At 40.3% G+C, this 24,750-nt stretch overlaps 1 protein-coding gene across 1 annotated transcript in view; it reads left to right on the forward strand.

The window, feature by feature from the left end:
- The first annotated feature begins 1,296 nt into the window (after positions 1-1,296).
- Positions 1,297-24,750, forward strand: part of LOC106878811 (uncharacterized protein KIAA2013 homolog) — an 87,286-nt gene continuing 63,832 nt past the window's right edge. The window contains exon 1 of the mRNA XM_014928153.3: positions 1,297-1,474. Within this exon, the coding sequence (XP_014783639.1) occupies positions 1,338-1,474 (137 nt within the window). The 5' untranslated portion in view covers positions 1,297-1,337. The remainder of the gene's footprint in view (positions 1,475-24,750) is intronic.

Raw genomic sequence — 24,750 nt, forward strand, 5'->3', positions numbered from 1 at the left:
ACCTTAAAAGGGTCTACCATTGTCCCAATATATTTCTGAGTGTGTGTCCTTCCACTGTTGTCGGACAACACTACCTTTACTTTGTAGACTATGGTCTCAGTGTTGCATCAAGCATTTGCAGAACATTTACAGCTAACCTTTCATCCTACTTTTTATCACCATTGAATGAACCAGGATTGTAAATTCACCTTCAACATAAAAGAAAAAATGTGTTTCTAACCAGGATGTCTGAAAAATTTTCATTATTGTGAAGTGCAATAATTAGCGTGTAACTGTCAGTAACCTTCTGACTGGTTATGCCATTACCAGGAGTATAATGTTTGACAATATAAAAGTATACCAGCCTGTCTACCTACCTACCTACCTACCTACATACATACATACATATATACATGCATATATACATACATATATATATGTTCCCTGTGGGTAGGTCCTGACGCATCTCCAGTACCATCTATTTCTCTCTCTAACATTACCTCTCCCTCCTCTCACTTTTGGGCTAGCCTCCGCTGTTGTACGACACCTATCTCTATCCCTCTGTGATACTTTAACCTCTCACCTGGGACACAGCCACTTTTCTTGGTTCTACTCCCCCTTCCAGCTGAGAGATTTTCGTTTTGCAAGTTACTTGGCCACCCTGCAAATGTTGGTACCATGTAAGAAAGCACTAGTGATGGGGCCATATAAAAAGCACCCAGTATGCTCTGTGAAGTGGTTGGCGTTAGGAAGGGCATCCAGCCGTAGGAACCATGCCAAAGCAGACAATGGAACCCGGTGCAGCTCTCTGGTTTGCCTTTTCCTATCAAACCGTCCAACCCATGCCAGTGTGGAAGACGGACATTAAATGATGATGATTATGTATGTATGTATGTGAGTGAGCGTGTCAACAAATGAAAAGAAGTTCTGTATTTCCACACACAATTCATAGTCAATAATAATTTGTGAGAAATCGTTTGATGAAAAATTACCATCGTTTGTTAGTTTATTTTTATTTTTTTTTTTTAAAGAAAGCAAGTTAACTAACAAAGCAGAAAAGAACAACGAAAAAGTATACAGAGAGAGAGAGAGAGAAAGGAGGGCGAACGTAGTAAAATAATATGAAATAGAAGAGGTGAGATATAGAGAACTAAACGGTAGATAAATAAAAGAGGCAAGTGAAAAATAGAGAAACGGAGAGTGAAGGAGAGAGGAGTGAGAGCGAAGAAAGAAACTAATTAATGAGGTAGTAAGAAAAGAGTGATAAATAGAAAGGGAATGTTGGAAGCCGGAGTGAGCTAAAGTAAGTGATAGTGTGAGAAAGTGGCACGACCTTGTTATGATGGCCGCCACATGAAATGCTGGTTAGATCCATGTTAAGATATGGCCTGATATCGGCGCTCCGCTTCTTTACCTGTAGGAATATTTTTCTGAGTCCATACCAACAGATGTGGCTTAAATCGAAATTGCATGGTGTCTTTTCCGTATTAGCCCGGTAAGTGGTATTCTTCATTTTGTATGTGTACAAATATAGCGCGATCGAAGTAAACTTGGAGGGTGACGAAGTAAAGCTTTAGTTTCGAACAAGCGCATAAACAATATATGTATATACATACATATATATTGTGTTAGAAAAGAAACGAAGTTAAACAGTAGAATTAATGGTGATCTGTTTCAGTAAATATCAGTTGAATAAAGTTTTAAACCTCTCATGAATGAAGAAGAAATCTAACAGTTCTGACTAACACCTTCGGATATGTCTTGGGTACTTTATTCCTAGTTTGGACACAACCAAATTGGGATTGCTGTATTTTGATTATTGAAAATAATTGAGTACATTAGAAACTTATGTGTTCTTAATAAGGATAATTTACGACATAACTGTTTTATATCGCCACTTTTTATAGCTTATGACAAATGTAGTAAACATGACTGCTGTATCCCTTTAAACAAATTCTAACAAAATAAGTCACAAAAATCTTCAATAAATGACTAATTTAATGATTTTTATTTCAATCATTTACATAGAATATTGAGTAAGAGTGATTCCCTCCACATACGTGCAATTCCTTTGTATAAATTGTTGTCATCTTGGCCAAGTCATGTATTGTGTTAGCTAATAAGCTACTTGAAATATTTTAGTTATTTATCGTAATCAAATGCGACAGATTTTTTTTTTTTGCTGTGGCTTTTATTTTTCCGTGATTTTCTAACGTTCAAGAACGAGATGGACTAAAGATGGAATTTCATCGATATCGCGGATGATAGGTATACTTAGAGAATACTTAGATGGGTGCAAAGAAAGAAATTAAGAAAACACGGGCCAAGTGAGGTCTTAGTCGTATTATATACATCCTGAAACACGGATTCTGATGCTAAACTGACTGTCAATTCTTGTATCGTATGCACATTGAAATTAAGATTAGTTAACTTGTCGTTAGCTTTTACACAATTGCTTTTTATGAGTTTTTTCTTTCTTTTTTTCATCACCGAAGGATGTGTTACAAGTTTCTGCTATATTCAGTTCGGTTCGTTATTTTCGTTTGTTGGTTTTGTTTGAATTGAACTCTCCAAAACATAACTCTGCTGCCTTCATACACATATTATGTGCGTACATACACTATACATACATACATACATACACACACGCGTGCAACACACCCATCTCTTGCATTTTCCCCAACGAACAGGAAAATAATATCGTTAAAAATGTAGCCTGAATCGTCGATCGAATTTAGAAGTTTGGTGTCGTCAAAAATTATACTGTTGTGTCTCCATAAGCCTTGTCTTTGAATTTGCTTATCTAATTACAAACACTACTGTGTCGCCGAAAGCCTAGCCCTCGACTTGTATTACGAGCGCTACTTAATGCCTGTCATTTCTTCACTATCCCGTTTCTTTTGTAGTGGAGCACAATTACTGTGTTGTGCACATTTTTTCTGTTAGACCGAGAAACCACAAAGATGAAAGAGGTGTCAGCTGTTTCAATAACATCTGATTTTTTTTTTGTCACGGCGAATTTTACGTCTCGCATTATTGGTTAGAGTTTTTCACCGTCTTTTCCTTTCCATATTTTACTTAGATATACAAATAGTTTTTCACCTCTCAAAGTGATGATATTTCTTTCTATAGCTCTATAATTCAAAGGTTTTGCAAGGAAATTGCTACTTTCAGGTTCTCTTGGAGAAGCAAAATGCTACACAGATTCAGCTTTTTGTGTATGTATTTACATATGTATATTCTCAACCGCATAGTCCCGGGTTCAGTCACATTGCATGGCGTCTTGGGCGAATACCTTTGCTGTTGCTCCGGGTCGACGAAATCCTTGTGAATGTAAATGGTAGATAGAAACTGGAAGAAGCTCGTTGTCTATTTATCTATCTATCTATGTGTGTGTATGTTATTGTTTCTTTGCCTTGGTATCATGTGATAGTTGTAAACAAATGTCACCAGCAAGCAAGCGGTGTTCTGTTTCCAATCTTTAGTGAACACATGGGGAATATTACTTTACATGAATGCAGATGAGGATTGGTGACAGGAATGGCATCTGACTTTAGTAAATCCGCCTCAACAAATTCCATTCAACCCATGCAAGCATGGAGAAATGGGTGTTAAACGATGATGATGATATAAAATACATTCAAGCACATGCACAAATATAAAGTATATCTGAAATACTGCTATTCATTTATGTAGTCTTGTATGACTACACTACCCTCAGTGGAAGCTTGTTGACCAGTTTGATGTTCAGACATTTATGCTTTTCAGCACAATGAATAGTTGTTTCCAAACTTGTGATTTCAAATTTTGACACAAGACTAGCAAGTTCGGGTGAGGTCGGGGAGGTCAATTACATTGGCCTCAGTTCACATTTGGTGGAATTTGGACTCAGAATATAAAGAAGAACGAAATGCCACTAAGCATCTTGTGTGCTAATGATTCTGCCAGCTTGCTGTCTTATCCAAACTTAATATTGAGGTAAAATCTGTTGAGATTTACACCTCATTTAGCTGCTATCATTTGAATAAGTGTTTTAGGTTTATTTAGCCCAGGTCTAAATAAACAGACCTGTGATTAAAGGCATTGTGGCTGTGACCATTCATCGTGTTGATGTATGTTGCATACAAGAGGTAAGGTGGTGAAGAGCTTCAGCCAGAGTCCTCACAGGCAAAGCACATAGGTATAAACTCTTCTGGGAAGGTAATAGTGATGGAATAGTGGGTGTGGGCATACTTCTTGCAGAGAAATGGGTGGATGAGGTCATAGAGGTAGTGAGGATGTGTGATAGAGTACTTAAACTCAGGCTAGTCTTGTAGAATGGTATAGCTACAATTATCTCTGCCTATGCCCCACAAGTGGGCCTACCAAATGAGCAGAAGGATCACTTTTATGATATTCTTCTGTAGGCTACCTCAGACGAGTGACAATGATCTCATCTTTGTGGCTGGAGATTTTAATGGGCATGTCGGACAGCAACCTGGTATCTTCCATGGTGTACATGGGGGCCATGGTGTTGGTACCAGAAATGAAGAGGGAACTAGGCTCCTGGAGTTCTGCGATGCAAATAACCTATTGATCTGCAACACCAGCTTCAGAAAGCCAGCTAGCCACCTGATAACCTATCAATCAGGTGACTCTGCTAGCCAGTGGGATGCATGGTTGCTCTTAAATACAAAGACCTTCCCTGGTGAAGAATGTACCCCCGAGCATAGACTAGTTATTAGTGACTTTAGACTCAAGGCCAGAAGAATGCTAAAAAGCAGACCAATCTAGAAAAGAAGGACTTGGAAGCTTAAGAACCCTTCACATGGTCAGAGATTTAGGGATATCCTTACTGAGAAATTTGATGATAGGGAGGAGGAGCTACAGTCCTGTGACATAGAAGGCAGCTGGTAATTCCTGTGAGACAGCTTGCTGAGTGCCACAGATCAAATTTGTGGCTGGTGCAAAGTCCCTTCCAGTCCTAGGGTAACATGGTGGTGGAACAATACTGTAGACAGGGCCATTAGCTCAAAGAAACAAGTTTGGAAGGCCTGGAAGAGTGGGGGTTGCAGGAGAATGTATCAGATAACCAAAAGGGAAGCTAGCTGACAGGTATATATAGCCAAGGAAGTAGCAGAAAAGAAGTTTGCTAATGTTCAGCTATGTGAGGACTGAAGAACTGAGGTATTTCATATTGCAAGACAGTGTGTGAGAGGGAACCTTGATGTGTCCGCATGGATGATGGTGCCCTTGCGTTTAATGATTCTCCAAAGAAAGGGGCTTGGAGATGCCATAATGAAAGACTGCTGAATGTGGAGAATGAATGGGAGGAGGAGAGTCTGCCAAAGGTTGACCTAATTGAGGGACCAGCTACCTGAATCAACAGTATCCTGGTAGATAAAGCAATTAAGGATATAAAGACAGGGAAAGCACCTGGCCCATCAGGAATCACTGCTGAGATGCTTAAAATATTGGGCAGTGTGGGTTATGGTCTTGCCACCTGCATTGTTAATCAGGCAGTTCATGAAGGAGTCATACACAATGACTGGTGTAGCAGCACCATAGTCAACTGGTACAAGGGTAAAGGTGATGCTTTAGATAGAAATAACTATAAGGGTATCAAATTATTGGATCGGGTGATGAAAGTTAAAGTGAGGGCCATAGCCCAACTAGTTAGGGAGAGAGTTAACCTAGATGAGATGCAGTTTGGTTTTGTGCCAGGCAGAAGCACCACTGATGCTATATTTCTAGTAAGGCAACTGCAAGAGAAATATCTAGCCAAAGAGAAACCTCTGTACTTGGTTTTTGTTGACTTGGAGAAAGCCTTTGACAGAGTCTCCCGATCCCTTACCTGGTGGTTAATGTGGAAACTGGGGATAAATGAGTGGTTGGTAAGAGCTGTACAACCCCTGTACAGGGATGCTGTTAGTAAGGTGAGGGTTGGCAACGAATATAGTGAAGAATTCCGAGTAGAAGTAGCAGTTCACCAAGGATCAGTCCTTAGCCCCCTCTTATTCATTATAGTCCTCCAGGCAATAACAGAGGAATTCAAGACAGGCTGCCCCTAGGAGCTCCTCTATGCTGATGACCTTGCCCTAATAGCCGAATCACTGCCAGAACTAGACGAAGTTTAGGGTGTGGAAGCAAGGTCTAGAATTGAAGGGCCTTAGGGTTAACCTAGCAAAAACTAAAGTCTCAGTAAGTGGGGGTGGTTGCTCTGAGAGTGTAGTGGATAGAATAAGAGCCTGGGCAAAGTTCAGGGAGCTCCTATCTCTGCTGGCAACTGAAGGCCTCTCGCTCAGGATGAAAGGTAGACTGTATGATGCATGTGTGCGAACTGCCGTGCTACATGGCAGTGAAACGGGCCATGACTGCTGAGTACATGCATAGGCTTGAAAGAAATGAAGCTAGTATGATCTGCTGGATGTGTAATGTCAGTGTGCATACAAGACAGTGTACGTGCCCTGAGAGAAAAGTTGGGCATAAGAAGCATCAAATGTGGTGTGCAAGGGAGACAACTGCGCTGCTATGGTTGTGTGTTACGTATGGATGAGGACAGCTGTGTGACAAAGTGCCACTACCTAACTGTGGTGGGAACCTATGGAAGAGGTAGACCCAGGAGGACATGGGATGAGGTGGTGAAATACGACCTTCAAACATTGGGCCTTTCAGAGGCAATGACAGGAGACCAAGACCTTTGGAGATGTGCTGTGATTGAGAAGACCCTGCAACTAAAGTGAGATTGCAACCACGCATGTCCGGCCCAGTTAAGAGTACCCCTGATGCGTCGGGCGATATGATATGCTTGAGAAGACCTGTGGAGTCAAGTAAAACCAATATCGTAGCTGTGGCCATTGCCTCCTGACTGGCTCTCGTGCCAGTGGCACGTAAAAAGCACCATCCAAACATGGCCAGTGCCAGTACCCACTGACTGGCTCTCATGCTGGTGGCACATAAAAAAATACCATCTGAATGTGGCTGATGCCAGTACCCCCTGACTGGCCCCTGTGCCAGTGCCATGTAAAAAGTACAATCTGAATGTGATTGATGCCAGACCTGCGTGACTGGCTCCTGTGCCGGTGGCTCGTAAAAAGCACCCACTACACTCTTGGAGTGGTTGGTATTAGGAAGGGCATCCAGCTGTAGAAACTCTGCCAGATCTCAGTCAAACCGTCCAACCCATGCCAGCATAGAAAACAGACGTTAAGCTATGATGATGATGGTGTCTAAGGCTAAATTATCTAATGCATTCTTATTTCAGACAGTAGGGCTGTAAGGTGTGATTTAAAAAAAGACTTGACTCCATTTCTTGTAGGTGAAGCAGCCACACAGGCGTCGTTATTGGTTCTTGTGTTATAGTAGAAGTTATAGGTGAAATGTGTGTATGTGTATGACAGGAATAAAATAGGGTAAACACATGGTATTTTATGCTTTATAAAATATACATGGAGACGTATTTGCATAGCAAGTGACCAGAGATGCAGCATGGAATTTTGTCATTGAACAGGTCATGGTCTCAAAGCGACGAAAATATTTTGACAAATTAAATTTAAATGTGGAAGTGAATATAATGGTTTTTGTGTATTTATAAATGGCTTATGAACACCTTCCAGGCTGCAATTGTTGAAAATATACATGCATTTTGACAGAATGCAGGTGTGGCTTGTTTGGTCAAGAAGTTTGCTTCTCAGCCACATGGTTTCAGGTTCAGTCCCACTGCATGGCACCTTGGGCAAGTGTCTTTTACTATAGCCCCAGGCCAATCAAAGCCTTGTAAATAGATTTGGTTGGCAGAAACTGAAAAGAGCCTGTCGTGTGTGTATGTGTATATATACGAGGGGGTGCTGAAAAGTTCCTGGCTTTGGGTAAAAGAAAATACAGGAAGATCAGTTAATTATGATTTTAGTCAACATATTCCCTTTTTAGATTCACACACTTATTGCAGCGGTCCTTCAAATTTTCTAAGTTCTGTAAAAGAACTTGGAAGATTGGGCCTCTAACCAAGCCTTTTGCAACACTCTTAATGTCAGGAACTTTTCAGCATCCCCTCATACATATAAACATACAGCACACACACTTGACAGGCTCCTTTCTGTATGTCTGTAAAAAAACAAAAACTTTCAACTCTGTCAGGTAAACCAAAATGACATTTATTTAATTTTGAATCTGCTTCAGTTACTACTTGGAAGATCTGGTTTCCAGACCTCTGGAAAAGAGAAACTTTGATTGGTACATATATATAATTTAGAATATAAACTTATTCAGACATATGTGCATACTACAAGTGTTTGAATAGAGAACTTCCTCCAAATAGGTCCTTTTACATGGACACATGCGATATTTATGTGTGAAAGCGACATGACTTAAAATATTTGTCTAAATATTTTTATATATGTTTATATTTTAAATCTTCTATCTCATTCCTATGTATATATATATATATATATATATATACACATACACACTCACTCATTTCCCTCTCTTTTACTCGTTTTTCTCATGGACAGATGTTCACTAGCAATTTGTCTGAGTATGAAAATATCTACACACACACACATGCAAACATATTTGTGCATGTTCAGCTTGTTATCATTATGTACCACCGATATAACAAGAAGTTGCTTCCTGTCTTGGTTCTGGCTCCCACCCCTCCATCCTATTGCTTTCTCAAAACAAAAGAATTAAAGACAATAATTGCAATTAAAGTATGTCAAACAGCAGTAAACACATATAAGTATTATAGATGCAATATAGAAGTAAATATAATATTGTGTACATTAGGTGGAAGTATATTTAATGATATAACTATATTACAAAGCTGAAACATATTCAGATATGATAAAAGAACAGGAATGCAATAATGTTATCACAAAAGTAATATAAATACATACACATTTTTCTATTTCAAAGTCAACACAGCTGATCTTTTTAGAGTGTGTGTAGAGAATAGTTTTCCCTAAGGAACTGAAACTGATTATGAATAAAGAGTTTTAAGATTTCCTTGATGGTATGTACACTGGGTTTCTTATGAAGGCGCAAAGCAACTCATGACATGATCATAAGACCAAAGAGGAGAGTTATGAATCGATTCTGCTTACTTATCACTGCTGTGGTTGCTCAGTGGAAAATTGGCAAAGATCACTTAGCTACACTGATGTTAGAAGAGACACAAAATGTGAAAGGAGTGACTTACCAAAGTTAATGGGAGACAGAACTTCCTGATGCAGCGTAATGAAATGCAACATGGTCAAAGTTGCTTGAAGAATTTGTCTAGCATACATTTTAACACAGTGAAATAATATACTTCTGCTCATGTTAGTTTTGGGGCAGGTAGTGGATTTCTTCATAAATTTCTCACATGCATGTGCGAACACCTTTCCCCATGTAATTGGCTTGAAAAATTAAGACACTAGGATATTTTCCTACTTTTCTTAATATGAAACCAATGGTAGCTTTAATTTACAAATAAAGAAATTATATCCACCAATGCAGTGTTGAGCACTCATTTTCATCATTCGACATTTATATAAATATATAATTAAGATTCAATTGAATTCATTCTGCCACAGATATGACTAAAGAAACAATGTAAATATTTTGAGTTCCATTATTAAAGTAAATACATTGAAAAACATGTTTATATTCTTATATTTTGAAGTCTATGTGGTCATCTGACGAGAACAGTTTCTTTCAAATTGATGTAATATTTTCATTAATCAATTAAAGGAGCCACTTGAAACAGCTGTAATGAATTAACACCTGCACATCTTTTTTACTCATTTATATTCTATACACACACACACACATGCACATATATATAGTTTATTTAGGCTGGTCTAGTGACTGTCCAGTTTCCACAGCATGCAGTAACTTCCTCAGACTTACCTGAAGAAGTCGCTACACACCTTGGAAACTGCAGTGTAATGGGTCATTGCTTTGTACATTATTTACATTTGATGGATATTTGTCCTCATCTTGTTTTTGTTAACCTGGGTTCTCATTCCTAAGGTATTTTTTGATGTTATTATTATTATTCAGGTCACTGCCTGGAATTGAACTCGAAATCTTGGGTTTAGTAGCCTGCACTGTTAACCGCTATGTCATGTGCCCCAAAATACCTTAGGAATGAGAACCCAGGTTTGAAATTTCCCCAAGACACCTGATGAAGGCTGGAGGGTGTATCAGCCGAAACATGTTAACAACAAATAAGATGAGGACAAATAGCCATCAAATGTAAATAATGTAAATAATGTACATAATTCCTCATCTCTTAAATATAGAACTGTGTCATTGCTTTGGTTTGAATAAATTACCACACTTCACATTTGTATTGAGTACTTCTGGTCATTACACCAATATATGTGAAGGCCTGTGGCCTACTCATTAGGATGTTGCACTCAATCACAAGATCATGCTTTTGATTTCCAGACTGATAGCGCATTGTGTTCTTTAGCAAAAACATTCATTTCACATTGCTCCAGTTCATGTAGCTGTAAATGGGTAACCCTGTTGAGGACGGGTGTTCTGTTCTGGAGAAATATTGATCTGCCTACCTAACCAGTATGGTGGCATTGTCTGAAAGCTACAACAATATGAGGAAATGCATTTTGACTAGCGGTGTATAACAACATCTGTCTGATTGGTACCATGATATTACAATATCATCATCATCATCATCATCGTTTAACGTCCGCTTTCCATGCTAGCATGGGTTGGACGATTTGACTGAGGACTGGTGAAACCGGATGGCAACACCAGGCTCCAGTCTAATTTGGCAGAGTTTCTACAGCTGGATGCCCTTCCTAAAGCCAACCACTCAGAGAGTGTAGTGGGTGCTTTTACGTGTCACCCGCACGAAAACGGCCACGCTCGAAATGGTGTCTTTTATGTGCCACCCACACAAGCCAGTCCAGGGGCACTGGCAACGATCTCGCTCGAAAATCCTACAGGAGCCAGTCAGGCGGTACTGGCAACAGCCACGCTCAAAATGGTGCATCTCATGTGCCACCCGCACAAGAACCTGTCCAGGGGCACTGGCAATGATCTTACTTGGCTTGCCGGGTCTTCTCACGCACAGCACATTTCCAAAGGTCTCGGTCAGTAGTCATCGCCTCGGTGAGGCCCAATGTACGAAGGTCTTGCCTCACCACCTCAGCCCAGGTCTTCCTGGGCCTACCTCTTCCACGGGTTCCCTCAACTGTTAGGGTGTGGCACTTTTTCACGCAGCTATCCTCATCTATTCTCACCACATGTCCATACCAGTGCAATCGTCTCTCTTGCACACCACAACTGATGCTTCTAATGTTCAGCTTTTCTCTCAAGATACTTACACTCTGACGGGTATTCACATTGACATTACACATCCAACGGAGAATACTGGCTTCATTCCTTGCGAGCTTATGTATGTCCTCAGCAGTTACAGCCCATGTTTCACTGCCATGTAGCATGGCTGTTCGTACGCATGCGTCATACAGTCTGCCTTTTACTCTGAGTGAGAGTCCCTTTGTCACCAGCAGGGGTAAGAGCTCTCTAAACTTTGCCCAGGCTATTCTTATTCTAGCAGCTACACTTTCAGCGCACCCACCCCCACTACTAACTTGGTCGCCCAGATAGCGGAAGCTATCGACTACCTCTAGTTTTTCACCCTGGAATGAGATAGAAGTTGTTTCCTGTTTGTTTGCAGTCTTTATTGCACCTGAACATCTGCCACAAACAAAAACTAACTTGCTAGTTAACCGGCCTTTGATGTTGCTGCACCTCTTATGTGTCCATAGCTTGCACCGGGTACATCTTATAGAGTTACTACCTACTCCTTTTCTACATACTGAGCAGGGCCATCTACCTGAAGGGGTTTGTGTTTTATCTACCTTCCTACTTATTAGGATTTTGGTTTTAGCTAGGTTGACTCTAAGGCCCTTCAATTCTAGACCTTGCTTCCACACCTGAAACTTCTCCTCTAGTTCTGATAGTGACTCCGCAATTAGGGCAAGGTCATCAGCATAGAGGAGCTCCCAGGGGCAACCTGTCTTGAACTCCTCTGTGATTGCCTGGAGGACTATGGTAAATAAGAGGGGGCTGAGGACGGTACCTTGGTGGACCCCTACCTCTACCCGGAATTCATTGCTGTACTCATTTCCAACCCTCACCTTACTGGCAGCATCTTTGTACATGGCTCGCACAGCTCTCACTAACCATTCTTCTATCCCAAGTTTCCTCATTGACCACCAGATAAGGGATCGGGGGACCCTGTCAAAGGCTTTCTCCATGTCAACGAAAGCCAGGTACAGAGGTTTATCCTTAGCTAGGTATTTCTCCTGCAACTGTCTCACTAGAAATAAGGTATCAGTAGTGCTTTTACCTGGCACGAACCCAAACTGCATCTCATCTAAATTGATTCGCTCCCTAATTAGTTGGGCTATGACCCTCTCTGTAACTTTCATAACCTGATCTAAAAGCTTGATGCCTCTGTAATTATTTGTATCTAAAGCGTCACCTTTACCTTTGTAGCAGTTGACTATGATGCTGCTACACCAGTCATTGGGTATGACTCCTTCGTGTATCACCTGGTTCGTAATACGGGTGACTAGGCTATAGCCAACACTGCCAGATATTTTGAGCATCTCTGCAGTGATTCCTGATGGGCCGGGGGCTTTCCCGGTCTTCATACTCTTAATTGCTTTATCTACCCTGGTACTATCAACTCGGATAGCTGGTCCCTCTATTGGGTCGACATACGGCAGGCTCTCTTTCTCCCATTCATTCTCTTTATTAAGCAATCTATCGTAGTGGCATCTCCAGACCTCTTTCTTTGCATCCTCATTTAATGCAAGCGTACCATCATCCATGCGAACACATTTCTCTCCTACAACATCACTATTCTCTCTCCTACACTGTCTTGCAACACGAAATACCTCGAGTCTTTGGTCCTCACGGCGCAGAACATTGGCAAATCTTTCCTTATCTGCTTCCCCTCTGGCTAAATAAACCTGTCGCCTAGCCTCCCTTCTGGCACATTGGTACAATTCCCTGCTACCACCGTTCTTCCAGTCCTTCCAAGCCTGTTTCTTTTGTCTAATAGCCCTGTCTACCTCCTTGTTCCACCACCACGTTACTTTGGGTTGGGAGGGAACCTTACACCACCCACAAATCTGGTCGGTGGCTTTCAACAGGTTGTCCCGCAGAAATCTCCAATTGTCTTCCACGTTGTATGATGCTATATCCCCTTCTATTTCGTTAAATGCTTCAAGTAACTTGTCTCTAAGTCTCTGTCCGTTTGCAGGGTCTTTAAGCTTCCACACCCTTCTCCTCCAAGCCTGTCTAATTCTGGGCACCCATTTTGCCTTGATCCCAAAGTCGCTAACTACTAATCTATGTTGTGGGGTACATTCTTCGCCAGGGTAGGTTTTGGCATTTATAAGCCGCCCTCTTTCCCTATTTCTGGCGAGGATGTAGTCGATTTGGCTAGAGTGTCTGCCGGAGCGGTAGGTGACTAGGTGACTGGCAGGTTTCCTGAAGTTGGTATTGCAGACCATAAGATCGGTTGCATCACAGAACTCCAGCAGTCTGGTTCCCTCCTCGTTGCGGGAACCGAAGCCATAGCCTCCATGTATGCCATGGAAGCCTCCAGCACGACGTCCGACATGACCGTTGAAGTCTCCAGCCACAAAGAGAAGGTCCCTGTCACTCGTCGACGAGGTAGTTTGCAAGAGGGTGTCATAGAATTGGTCTTTCAGACCATCTGGTAGCCCCGGTTGAGGTGCATAGGCTGAGATGACAGTAGCTAATCTATGATGAAGCACTAGTCTGATCTTAAGTACTCTGTCACTTACTCTAACGACCTCGATTACCTTATCCACCCATTTCTCCGCTAGAAGTATTCCTACGCCCCCGACCCCGCCAGTGTTCCCTGCCCAGAAAATCTTGTACCTGTGTTCTTTGCCTGTGAGGAACCTCGCAGAACCTCCTCTCCATCTTACTTCCTGGATGCAGCGCATATCTACGCGTCTCCGTTCAAGCATCTCAACAATTTCACCAGATCTACCTTTCAGCGTGCCGACGTTGAGAGTGCCAATCCTAACAGTATGGGTGTTGGGGGTGTGGGCCTGTAGCCTGGGAAGGGGAAAAGCAGTGTCGTGTACCTGATATATATATGAAAGTGCATGGCTCAGTGATTAGCGTCGAGCTTCTGATTATGAGGTTGTGAGTTTGATTCCTGGACCAGGCTTTGTGTTGTGTTCTTGAGCAAGACACTTTATTTCACATTTTCGAAGGTCATGCTTCTCTGCCTCATCCCATGTCTTCCTCGGTCTACCTCTTCCACAGGTAGGGAGTGGCACTTCCTCACACAGCTGTCCTCATCGATACGTAACACACGACCGTACCAGCGCAGTCTCTCCAGCACACTACATTTGATGCTTCTTGCGTCCAACTTTTCTCTCAGAGCGCTTACACTCTGTCATGTATGCACACTGACATTACACATCCAGTGGATCATACTAGCTTCATTTCTTTCAAGCCTATGCATGTACTCAGCAGTCGTGGCCCATGTTTCACTGCAGTGTAGCATGGCAGTTTGCACACATGCCTCATACAGTCTACCTTTCATCCTGAGCGAGAGGCCCTTAGTTGCCAACAGAGGTAAGAGCTCCCTGAACTTTGCCCAGGCTATTCTTATTCTATCTGCTACACTCTCAGAGCAACCACCCCCACTACAGACTTGGTTGCCTAGGTAGCAAAAGCTATTAACTACTTTTAGTTTTACCCTCTGGCATGTGATGGAACCTGTTTTCTGTACATCTTCAGTGTTTACTGCCTCTGTGCATCTGCCACACACAAAAACTAATCTTTATATATGTGACCTGTTCAATGACTCTTGCATCCCACATATCTCCTCCTGTTTAGCTCCCAAAATTACTGCAGATCTTAATGACCACCTTGAGAACCCAGCTTCCACAAAAATTGTTCGCCGGGAGCTGTACAAAGCCGTATTTCGGGGGAGGGCTGCAATCAGAAAACCACTGCTTTCAAAAACAAATGTTGCAAAGCATTTAGAGTGGAGCAAGAACCTATAGAATTGGTCCCTAGAGCGGTGGAAGAATGTTATTTTGTTGGATGAGTCATCCTTTACTTTATTTCCGACCACTGGCCGAGTATACGTGTGGAGACAGCCAAAAGAAGCATTTGACCCAGACTGCCATCTTTCAACTGTTAAACATGGAGGAGGATCTGTGATGATCTAGTGGGGCTATATCTGATCAAATTCATCCTGTGGTTGCAGAACTGTTTCCAGAGGGAAATGCAATCTTTCAGGGTGATAATGCACCAATTCACACAGCTAAAGTTGTTACTGAATGGCACGAGGAACATTCTAGTGAAGTTGAACATCTTATCTGGCCACCACAGTCCCCAGATCTCAATATTATTGAACAATTATGGTGCATTATAGAAAAACAAATAAGGAGTTGATCGATATCCTCCACCATCATCATTACAAGAACTGGAGACTACTTTAGCTGAAGAATGGACAAAAGTTCCTTTGGAAACAATTCAAACTTTGTATGAGTCCATACCTCTTAGAATTCAGTCTTATCCCATATTAAAATAAATTTGTTTGAAATTTTAAGGTATTTCCATTATTGTAAGGTTTTCCATTATTTTGTCCAACAGAAGTGTGCCTTCTGTTTGCAGTCTTTACAGTTCATTTGTATTACAAAGAATGCAAACAGACTTCACTCTAAGTCATCTAAATTCCTGAGAGTTAATCAGCTTGTCAGATGACACAGAAAGCTAGACAGTGTTATTCACTTGAATAACACTGAGAGATAAGTAACAGCTCAAGGGCACAAGGTTTCTGGAGGAAAATGTATTTCTTACCTTAAAACAAGGCAGGCAGTGCCTACACAGGGAATGATTTTAAATATTCATCAACATCATTTTAACGTCCACTTTTTCATGCTTGTATGGGTTGATAGAGTTTATTGAGGCAGATTTTCTGTGGCTGAATGCCTTTCCTCTTGCCAATCCCCTGTTTCCAAGCAAGGCCAGACATGTTATTGCAGAATATTGAAAATGATTGACACTGCTTATATGACAGTGATGATCATTTTTTTAATAACTATCTCACAGCGTCAAAACAAGGGGACACAAATATGCATGCACACACACACATGATGGACTTCTCTCAATTTCTGTTTACCAAATCCACTCACAAGGCTTTGGTGGCTTGAGGCTAAATATTATTTCGATCTCAAAATGCTGAACCTTATGAAGCAGATGACAGAGGAGTGAGATAGTGGTGTATTACTGTGCTTGAGAAGACCTGCCAACCACTACAGAATTAAGATCCTGAAACCAAGGTGCCATGTGAAAAGCATTGGTGTGGGTGCTGATGCCATGTAAAAAGTTCCCAGTACACTCTGTGAAGGGTTTCCAGCTGTAGAAATCAAGCCAAAACAGACTATGGAACCTGGTGTGGGCCCTGGCCTTGCCAGCTTCTGTCAAGCTGTCCAACCCATGCCAGCATGGAAAAAGGATGTTGACTGTTGATGATGATGATAAAAAGTAAATTCCAATTCATTGTTGAAATTATAAATTCAGTGTATAATGCAGTAAATGATAAATGTTTTGATGTGAGACTATTTCCCCGTCATGTTTCAAATATACATGCTAACATGTGATGATGTTGAACCATGTTCCATCAGTGAAGTTCCAAAATGCATTAAATATTGTGTCATAAATGTGCAGTGTTTTCTGCCTTTTATTTAGCATCATTCTTGTCATTACAGTGTGAGAACTGTCTTATCTGTATATATTTGTTTCGGTATATATTTGTTTTGGTATATATTTGTTTAATATGTTTTTTGAAACTAGCACGGGTTACATGAAGAGTTATTATGTGAGGCAAGATTTTACTGCTAGATTCTTGTCTTATCACTAAGCTTTACCTGATTTTTAATCTAGAGTTGCAGATGTGGCTGTGTGGTTAAGAAGTTTGCTTCCCAACTACATAGTTCCTGCTTAAGTCTCACTGCACGGCACCTTCTACTATAGCCCCAAGCTGACCAAATTCTTGTGAGTGAATTTGGTAGACAGACTCTGAAAGAAGCCTGTGACTGTGTGTGTGTGTGTGTGCGTGTGTGTGCGTGTCTCCTTGTCTTGATATTATGCAGTACTTGGGAGTGCTACTGCGATACAAGCCGTGTCATTTGTTCCACATGTTTTGCAAAAGGATATCAGGCCATGGAGAAATATTGCCTTGCTTGAAATCAGAGATGGAGGCTGGCAACAGGAAGTGCTTTCACTCATAGAAAATTTCCCCTCAATAAACTCTGTCCACGTCATGCGAGCATGGAAAAGTGGATGTTAATATGATGATGATGATGAGCTCTTTAAAAGCACACAATGACCAGTTGTATAATGTCAATAAGGAACTTCAAAAGCTTCACCGTTTGACTCGAGCAACGACAGACGTGGTACATTAACATTCATGCACATTCGCAGACATGTGCAGCTGCAGTGTACCAAATTCAGTTGCACGACATTGCTTTGCCTGGAGCCATCGTAAGTCACTGGTGTCACACATTGAGACTTAATCTGAAAACATGGTTGCAAAACGAATTTTATATCCACATACTCATGCTTGTGTGTAAATATGTATGTGTGTGTGTGTGTGTGTGTGTATATATATATATATATATATATATATATATATATATATATATATATATGATATGTGCATGTGTGTATAAACTACTGTAAGAAGAATCCATGTGGCAAATGAGAATTATGGAGATTCCAAAATGCCAAGACTAGCTGCAGTGGTGCTTTTTACTGAAACGTCAGTGCATTTTCTTTATTTTGGAATCTGTCATTGTGACCCTGGCATATCTCCAGCTGTTGACCTGTATATTTTTTACCACAGGGTTGTTATCTTCCCTGATAGTTAATCTTTCCATCATCATCATCATTATATCACTCACTCTCACGTTCTCTCCACTCTGCTTTCCATCATTGTTCACTCATCTAAGTTTCTAATGATTTCTGTATTTCAGATTGAAGATATCCTAATTACATGCAAATAGTTATGTTTCTTACATGTATCTCACCTGAGTATATCTCACCTGAGTAGATGTAAATATAATACTATACACCTGTATCATCATCATTATCATTTAACATCACTTTCTCCATGCTGGAATGTGTTGGATAGATTGACATGAACTGCTGAGCTACATTAAACTTCAGTGTCTGCTTTAGTAAGGCTTCTACAGCTGGATGCCCTTCCTAATGCCAACCACCTCACCGACTGTGTTGGGTGCTTTCTTTCATGGCACCAGCACTGGTGAGGTTACTAAGTACTTTCATGACAAGTTCCCTTAACTGGGTGAGGTATAATACTGAGGGAGATGAAAATATAATAGAAGAATAGGAGCAAGTGTTTTGTTGAAGAGGTGAATACATGGCTTCTTCATGTAAATATGTAAATATAAGTGCAGGTGTGGCTGTGTGGTAAGAAACTTGTTTCCCAACCACATGGTTCTAGGCTCAGGCCTACTATGTGGCACCTTGGGCAAATGTCTACTATAGCCTTGGGCTAACCAAAACCTTATGAGAAGATTTGGTAGATGGAAACTGAAAGAAGCCCATTGTGTATATGTGTGTGTGTGTTTCTTACCACACATCCACACTTAGGTAATATTTTCTCCGCACAAACAGGCATGTTCCGTGGAAGATTGGATACAATTGATACAATTTGTACAATGATGTCATTTACCTTGTGCTTGTTTCAGTCATTAGACTGCAGCCATGCTGGGCCACCACACAAAGTATTTTTAGTTGAATGAATTGACCTTAGTACTTATTTTTTTGTTAAGTCTGATACTTATTTTACTGTTCTCTTCTGCCAAACCACCAAGTTATGAGGGCACACACCAACACCATTTCCAAATATCACATGATTTTAAGACAAAGAGACAGTAGCGTACATACACACACATGTGCATAAGCACACGATGAGCTTCTTTCAGTTTCCATCTACCAAACCCACTCACAAGGCTTTGTCAGCATGGGGCTATTGTAGAAGACACTTACCCATGGTGCCATACAGTGGGGTTGAGCCAGAAAACATGTATTTGGGAAACGAGCTTCTTAACCACACAGCTACATCTGTATGCTAAATAGACTTTTGAATCACCATGTACGTCTTTTATCTTTTACCTGTTTCAGTCATTGGACTGTGGCTGTGATGGGCACCACCTTGAAGGGCCTGAACAAATCAACCCCAGTATTTACCCTTTTACTGTCTGATACTTATTTTGTCAGTTTCTTTTGTTGAACCACCAAGTTTTGGGATGCAAACAAACCAACACCAGTTGTTAAGTGGTGGGAGGACAAACAGAAAGCGAGAGAGACACATGCACAACAGGCTTCTGCACAGTTTCTGTTTATCATATTCACTCACAAGGCATTGCTTATCCTGGGGCTGTAGTAGACGATATTTGCCCAAGGTGCTTTGCAGTGGACTAAACCTGGAAACCACATGGTTCCAGAGTGAGCTTCTTAACCACAGTTACAGTTTAAGTCATCTGATAGTATTTCTAGCCAAGTGATTTTTGGAAAAGGGCAGCTGTAATCACACATACACAGCTATGTAAACACATACGATGGGTTTCTTTCCTTTATTTTTGTCCATCAAATCTTCTCTGGCCTGTCTAGGAGGCTAGTAACTCTAAATAAGGACCGTCACTGATGACCCATTCTACCTATGCCAGCATGGAAAGCAGATGGAAAGTGATGGATGGCAGTTCATAAAGCTTCATTACTTTCATTTGTTACTCCAAGTGGAAAGAAATTCACAAAGCGGTCATTCCTGGGTAAACATACGTTAACTGGGTATGATCTCACATTAAAACTGAGAAAACTGGTGGATTTAACTAAGTGCCGAATATTGGTCTTTCCTATGTGTACATATACCTAGTTAACAAACAACATTCACTCCAATCAAATTACTATCATAATATTAACTGTGCTTCCAGTATAATTTTAATGAGATGGTTCATGGGTCCATGTGCTGTTGTCAACAGAAATTCATCTTGCATCGAAGACAATATATTTACTTTCCAAGGCCATTTGTTAAAAACATTTAGACAAGTGAAGATGGCTACATCTTTTACAGAAGAGCAACAGAGAATGGCAGTTTACAAGTGTGTGTCAGACAGCTTGAAATTGGCAACAGATAGATAGTTGTCTAGTACCCACTCCTGATCAAGACATTTAATGTATACATAATTTGCGATTCAGTAAAGTTCATGAAATATGTCTGCAAATGCATCTTCAAGAGATTCGACACTATTGTGTTTGCTCTGATGCAGTGAACAGCTAAAATGAAGTTATCCAGTTCCACCAGGGACAACACATCAGCAGCAATTAAGTTTTCTGGTGCTTTTTCATATTTCCCATTCATGAAGATATTTCAGCATTCAATAACTTGTTAATTTGGAAAATTGTCAGTGGATTTACTACATTGAAGCAACTACTACACTGCAAGTACACGGTCCAAGGGACACAATTCCAATCTTTTTTACAAGCTGAGCCAGTATCATTCTTTTTGCAGAAACATTTCTGTACCATAACATCCCATCCTGTTATACATGGAACAAAAAGTTACAAAGATGAAGAAAGGAAGGTTTCCCCTGCTGAAGGCCAACATGACAGAAGTTGTAACAGTATCAATAGGAGATGCTATACTGCACACCTCAGTCAACTTGACTACTACTTTCTGTGTCTTCTGTACAGAGTGTTAAGTTCAAGTTGATTTTAAGATCTTTGAAAAATCAATGGTAAAATTTGCACTACAAACTGAGAAACAGTCCTTATACTAAATGATGCCCAGTAGGATACAATATAGAAACCTAAGTGTCTTGGGGCGTTTTTTCAACATACAGTTAACTTTGTGTGTGCCACTTCAGCTTTGTTCCAAGTATCCTGATAAACTTGTCAAAGATTTCAAGCATCATGCTCAACAGATTTAGTCTGGAAATAGGGCACACATCTATGACATCTTCAATGCCACTGTCATTGACAAGCTCAAAGATATAAATAGTTAAGAACCTCAAGAATATAGTTGCATTCATCTTGACACAACAATTTTGAAGTCTGTCATCTAATAATAGAGACATTGCTTTTGTACTTTTACTTCTTTTAGTCATTTGACTACAGCCATGCTGGAGCACCATCTTAAAAAATTATAGTCGAAGAAATCGACCCCAGGACTTATTCTTTGTAAGCCTAATACTTATTCTATCTGTCTCTTTTGCCAAACTCCTAATTTAGGGGGACATAAACACACCAGCATTGGTTGTCAAGCGATCACACACACAAATATATACATATATCTATATCTATGTGTATCATCATCATCATCATCATCGTTTAACGTCCGCTTTCCATGCTAGCATGGGTTGGACGATTTGACTGAGGACTGGTGAAACCGGATGGCAACACCAGGCTCCAATCTAAATTTGGCAGAGTTTCTACAGCTGGATGCCCTTCCTAACGCCAACCACTCAGAGAGTGTAGTTGGTGCTTTTTCGTGTCACCTGCACGAAGGCCAGTCAGGCGATACTGGCAACGGCCACGCTCGAAATGGTGTCTTTTATGTGCCACCCGCACAAGCCAGTCCAGGGGCACTGGCAACGATCTCGCTTATATTTACCTTTTGAATGATTTTTCTACTATCTTCTTCACGAATTTAGGTTATACAGGTTTCATCAAACAAATGCATAGACAGGCACAAAGGGAAGTACAAGGAAAAGCTGATTTCTTGCATGTGCAATGTCCTGCACACTAAGTTTTGCTTTGGTACTTTTTAAGTGCTTGGCATTGTTCTGCTATGGCTCTTACTTCAGTCCAGTGAATAGTAGATGTGCCATTGTCATTATTTTCCCACTCCAGGTGATAGGTGATGGCAGTGCTGGCTTTTTCTGGAGAGCCTGGCCCCATATGTGCCCCACCTGATATGTATAACCTGAATTAGTGAAGAAGATAGTAGAAAAATCCTTCAAAAGGTAAATATAAGGCCATTTGTGCAAAATATTGCAGAATAAACAACGTTTGTCATAATAAAACTTATTTCCTGCTCATTGCGATTAAATTTTAATGTTGGACGCCATCTTGGATTTTGGCCATCATTTTCGATTTTCACATTGGCAATCATCCCTATTTTAAAAAGCATATTTTAAACTATAGGTGTACCAAACTGCATATTTGTATCACTTTTTGAAGGATTTTTCTACTGTCTTCTTCACTATAATGTTGGACGCCATCTTGGATTTTGGCCACCATTTTCGATTTTCATGTTGGCAATCATGCCTATCTGAAATAGCATGTTTTAAATAATAAGTGTGCCAAATTGCATTTTTTAATCACCTTTTGAAGTATTCTTACAATATTTGGCGTTTATCCTATTCTCTAAAAGAGATACACTTTCTATGAATAAAAGATGGAAGGAATGATTACATCTAGAATGTATTTGAATGTATGCAGGTATAGGTGTCCTCAACAACCTGTCAATCAGTACCACTGATTCTCCGTGCTTCAATGGTTCTAGTTTGACATTACCCTTTTCCTTCTGTTGTGTTGTGGTCTCTACTGTCTACAATGTGAGTGTCACAGCTTAGTGCTTCTGGTTTGTTATTGTCAATCTTTTGTATATGATTTGAACGAGGTGGCATTGGCCACAACAGAGAAGAATGTCAGACTGGACATGGTCAATGCATAGTAACCTCGACTCCTTTGAATTTATCAAAGCTTATTGACTATTGATATCACTGAGGTGTCTTGTGTTTTTCATGGGTAACTGATTAAGTTGGCTGTAAATAGTCTTTCTCTAATGTATCCAAGCAGTTCTTGTAGTTTTTATTATTTTGCTGCAAAGAAAGTCCATGAACATTTTTCTATATATTGTGTATGTGCAGCCACTTTTGATAGTGCCTGTATTAAGTGAGTTCTTGTTTAGCTGATATGGGGCTGATAGGTGTGTTTGGTATGCGGTAAGTTAGACTTATTCATGATGAATATTATGTATTACTTGTTGTCTATTAGAGTTCCTTTGTTTTGACTCAGATGTCCTCTCTCTTTCTGCTTAGTGAGTGTTTTGAGGTGCCTTTTGTGATACTTTAAGATTATCTATGTGTATGTGTGTCTATTTTATAACTTAGTCAAAAGAGGAGAAGCAGTACCTATGACATTTACATGCTTTCCCAAACTGATGACATTGACAGATGTATTGAACTGAGTGGCATGTTGACAATGACAGTATTCTCTTTGAAAGTTACAAAGCCATATTTTTTTTTGTAATTTGTAGAACCCATGGCTTGTATTTTAGGTAATATCCAGTTATGTTGGTTGTTAAAGGTAGAGTTTGTCACATCCTTTTAAGGGAAGTTCAAATCTGCCACACATAAATGTATTCATCAAAGATATGTATGTATGCATGAATGTATGTATTTCAGTGCAATTTGTTTGACAACTTGCATGTGCCTAAATTTTCAATTGCTAGTTTGAACTGTCTCAATAGACAGAAATACAACCTTCTAAAGGCTGAGTGCACAAAGTGTACAAACAATTTTTGTCATGCTAACATTCCTAAATGTAGTGAACCATTGATTGGATTGTTGGACTCTTCTCTGAGCTCAAATGCTCAATGGAGCTATTTACAAATAATAAATAGCTTGAAAGTTCAGGAGTTTACATTGTAGCCTTCTGGTTTTGGGTTTGATCCCACTTCATGGCGCCTTAGGCAAGTACCTTCTAATAGCCTTAGGTCAATAATATGTGAGTGGAATTTGATACTGTAGCTATATAGAAGTCCATCTTTTCATTGACATTGCTTGGGCAGTGGTATTTGTTTATGTCCAGCCTGAAGACATGGGATATAGTAGTTTACATGAAAACGAGTAAAGGTCAGCATCAGGAAGAGTATCTGGCTGTAGGATACCTTAAGACTTGTCCAACTCATTTGCAGTTTGGCAACAGTGGATATAAAATGATAAATGATAAATGATAATATGGTGTTGGAAGTCCAAATTGAAAGTGTCAAACAAAATAGCATGTAGTGTTTGCTTACATCCTTTAATGGTCTGAGTTCAAATCCTCCCAAGTCTGCTTTGCTTTTCATTTTCCCCTGAGTTTGACAAATATAAATACCAGTGAAAGCACTAAAGTCTACAAAAAAATCTGCCTACCTACTTACCCGCTCAGTTTCTCTGATACTTACAGCTATTACAAGGGAGATAATCATTTTGTAATATGAGGCTAGATAAATTAGAGTTTGAAATTAAGGAATTATAAGGGAAAAGATGCATAGAAATATGTGAATCGCGCGCGCGCGCGCGCGCACGCACGCACACACACACACACACACACACACACACACACACACACACACACACACACACACACACACACACACACACACACACACACACACACACACACACACACACACACACACACACACACACACACACACACACACACACACACACACACACACACACACACACACACACACACACTAATTAGCTTGAAAATGGAATAAATTGATTTGTGTTGAAAAGAAACAATTTAATGTTAGATGTGTCCTATTTCCTAAAAGCAAACCAATTTACTCCACTGTTAATAATCACTAATTACCAATAAAGTCCAAGATTCTGCTATTATTCTATTAATGCTTATTATAGCTGGTCTTTTTTGCTAACGATTACTGTAATTTTGCTATAAAGCCTCTGT

This window comes from Octopus bimaculoides, chromosome 5 (genome assembly GCF_046866305.1).
Source record: "Octopus bimaculoides isolate indiv1 chromosome 5, ASM4686630v1, whole genome shotgun sequence".
NCBI classification, from domain to species: Eukaryota; Metazoa; Mollusca; class Cephalopoda; order Octopoda; family Octopodidae; genus Octopus; species Octopus bimaculoides.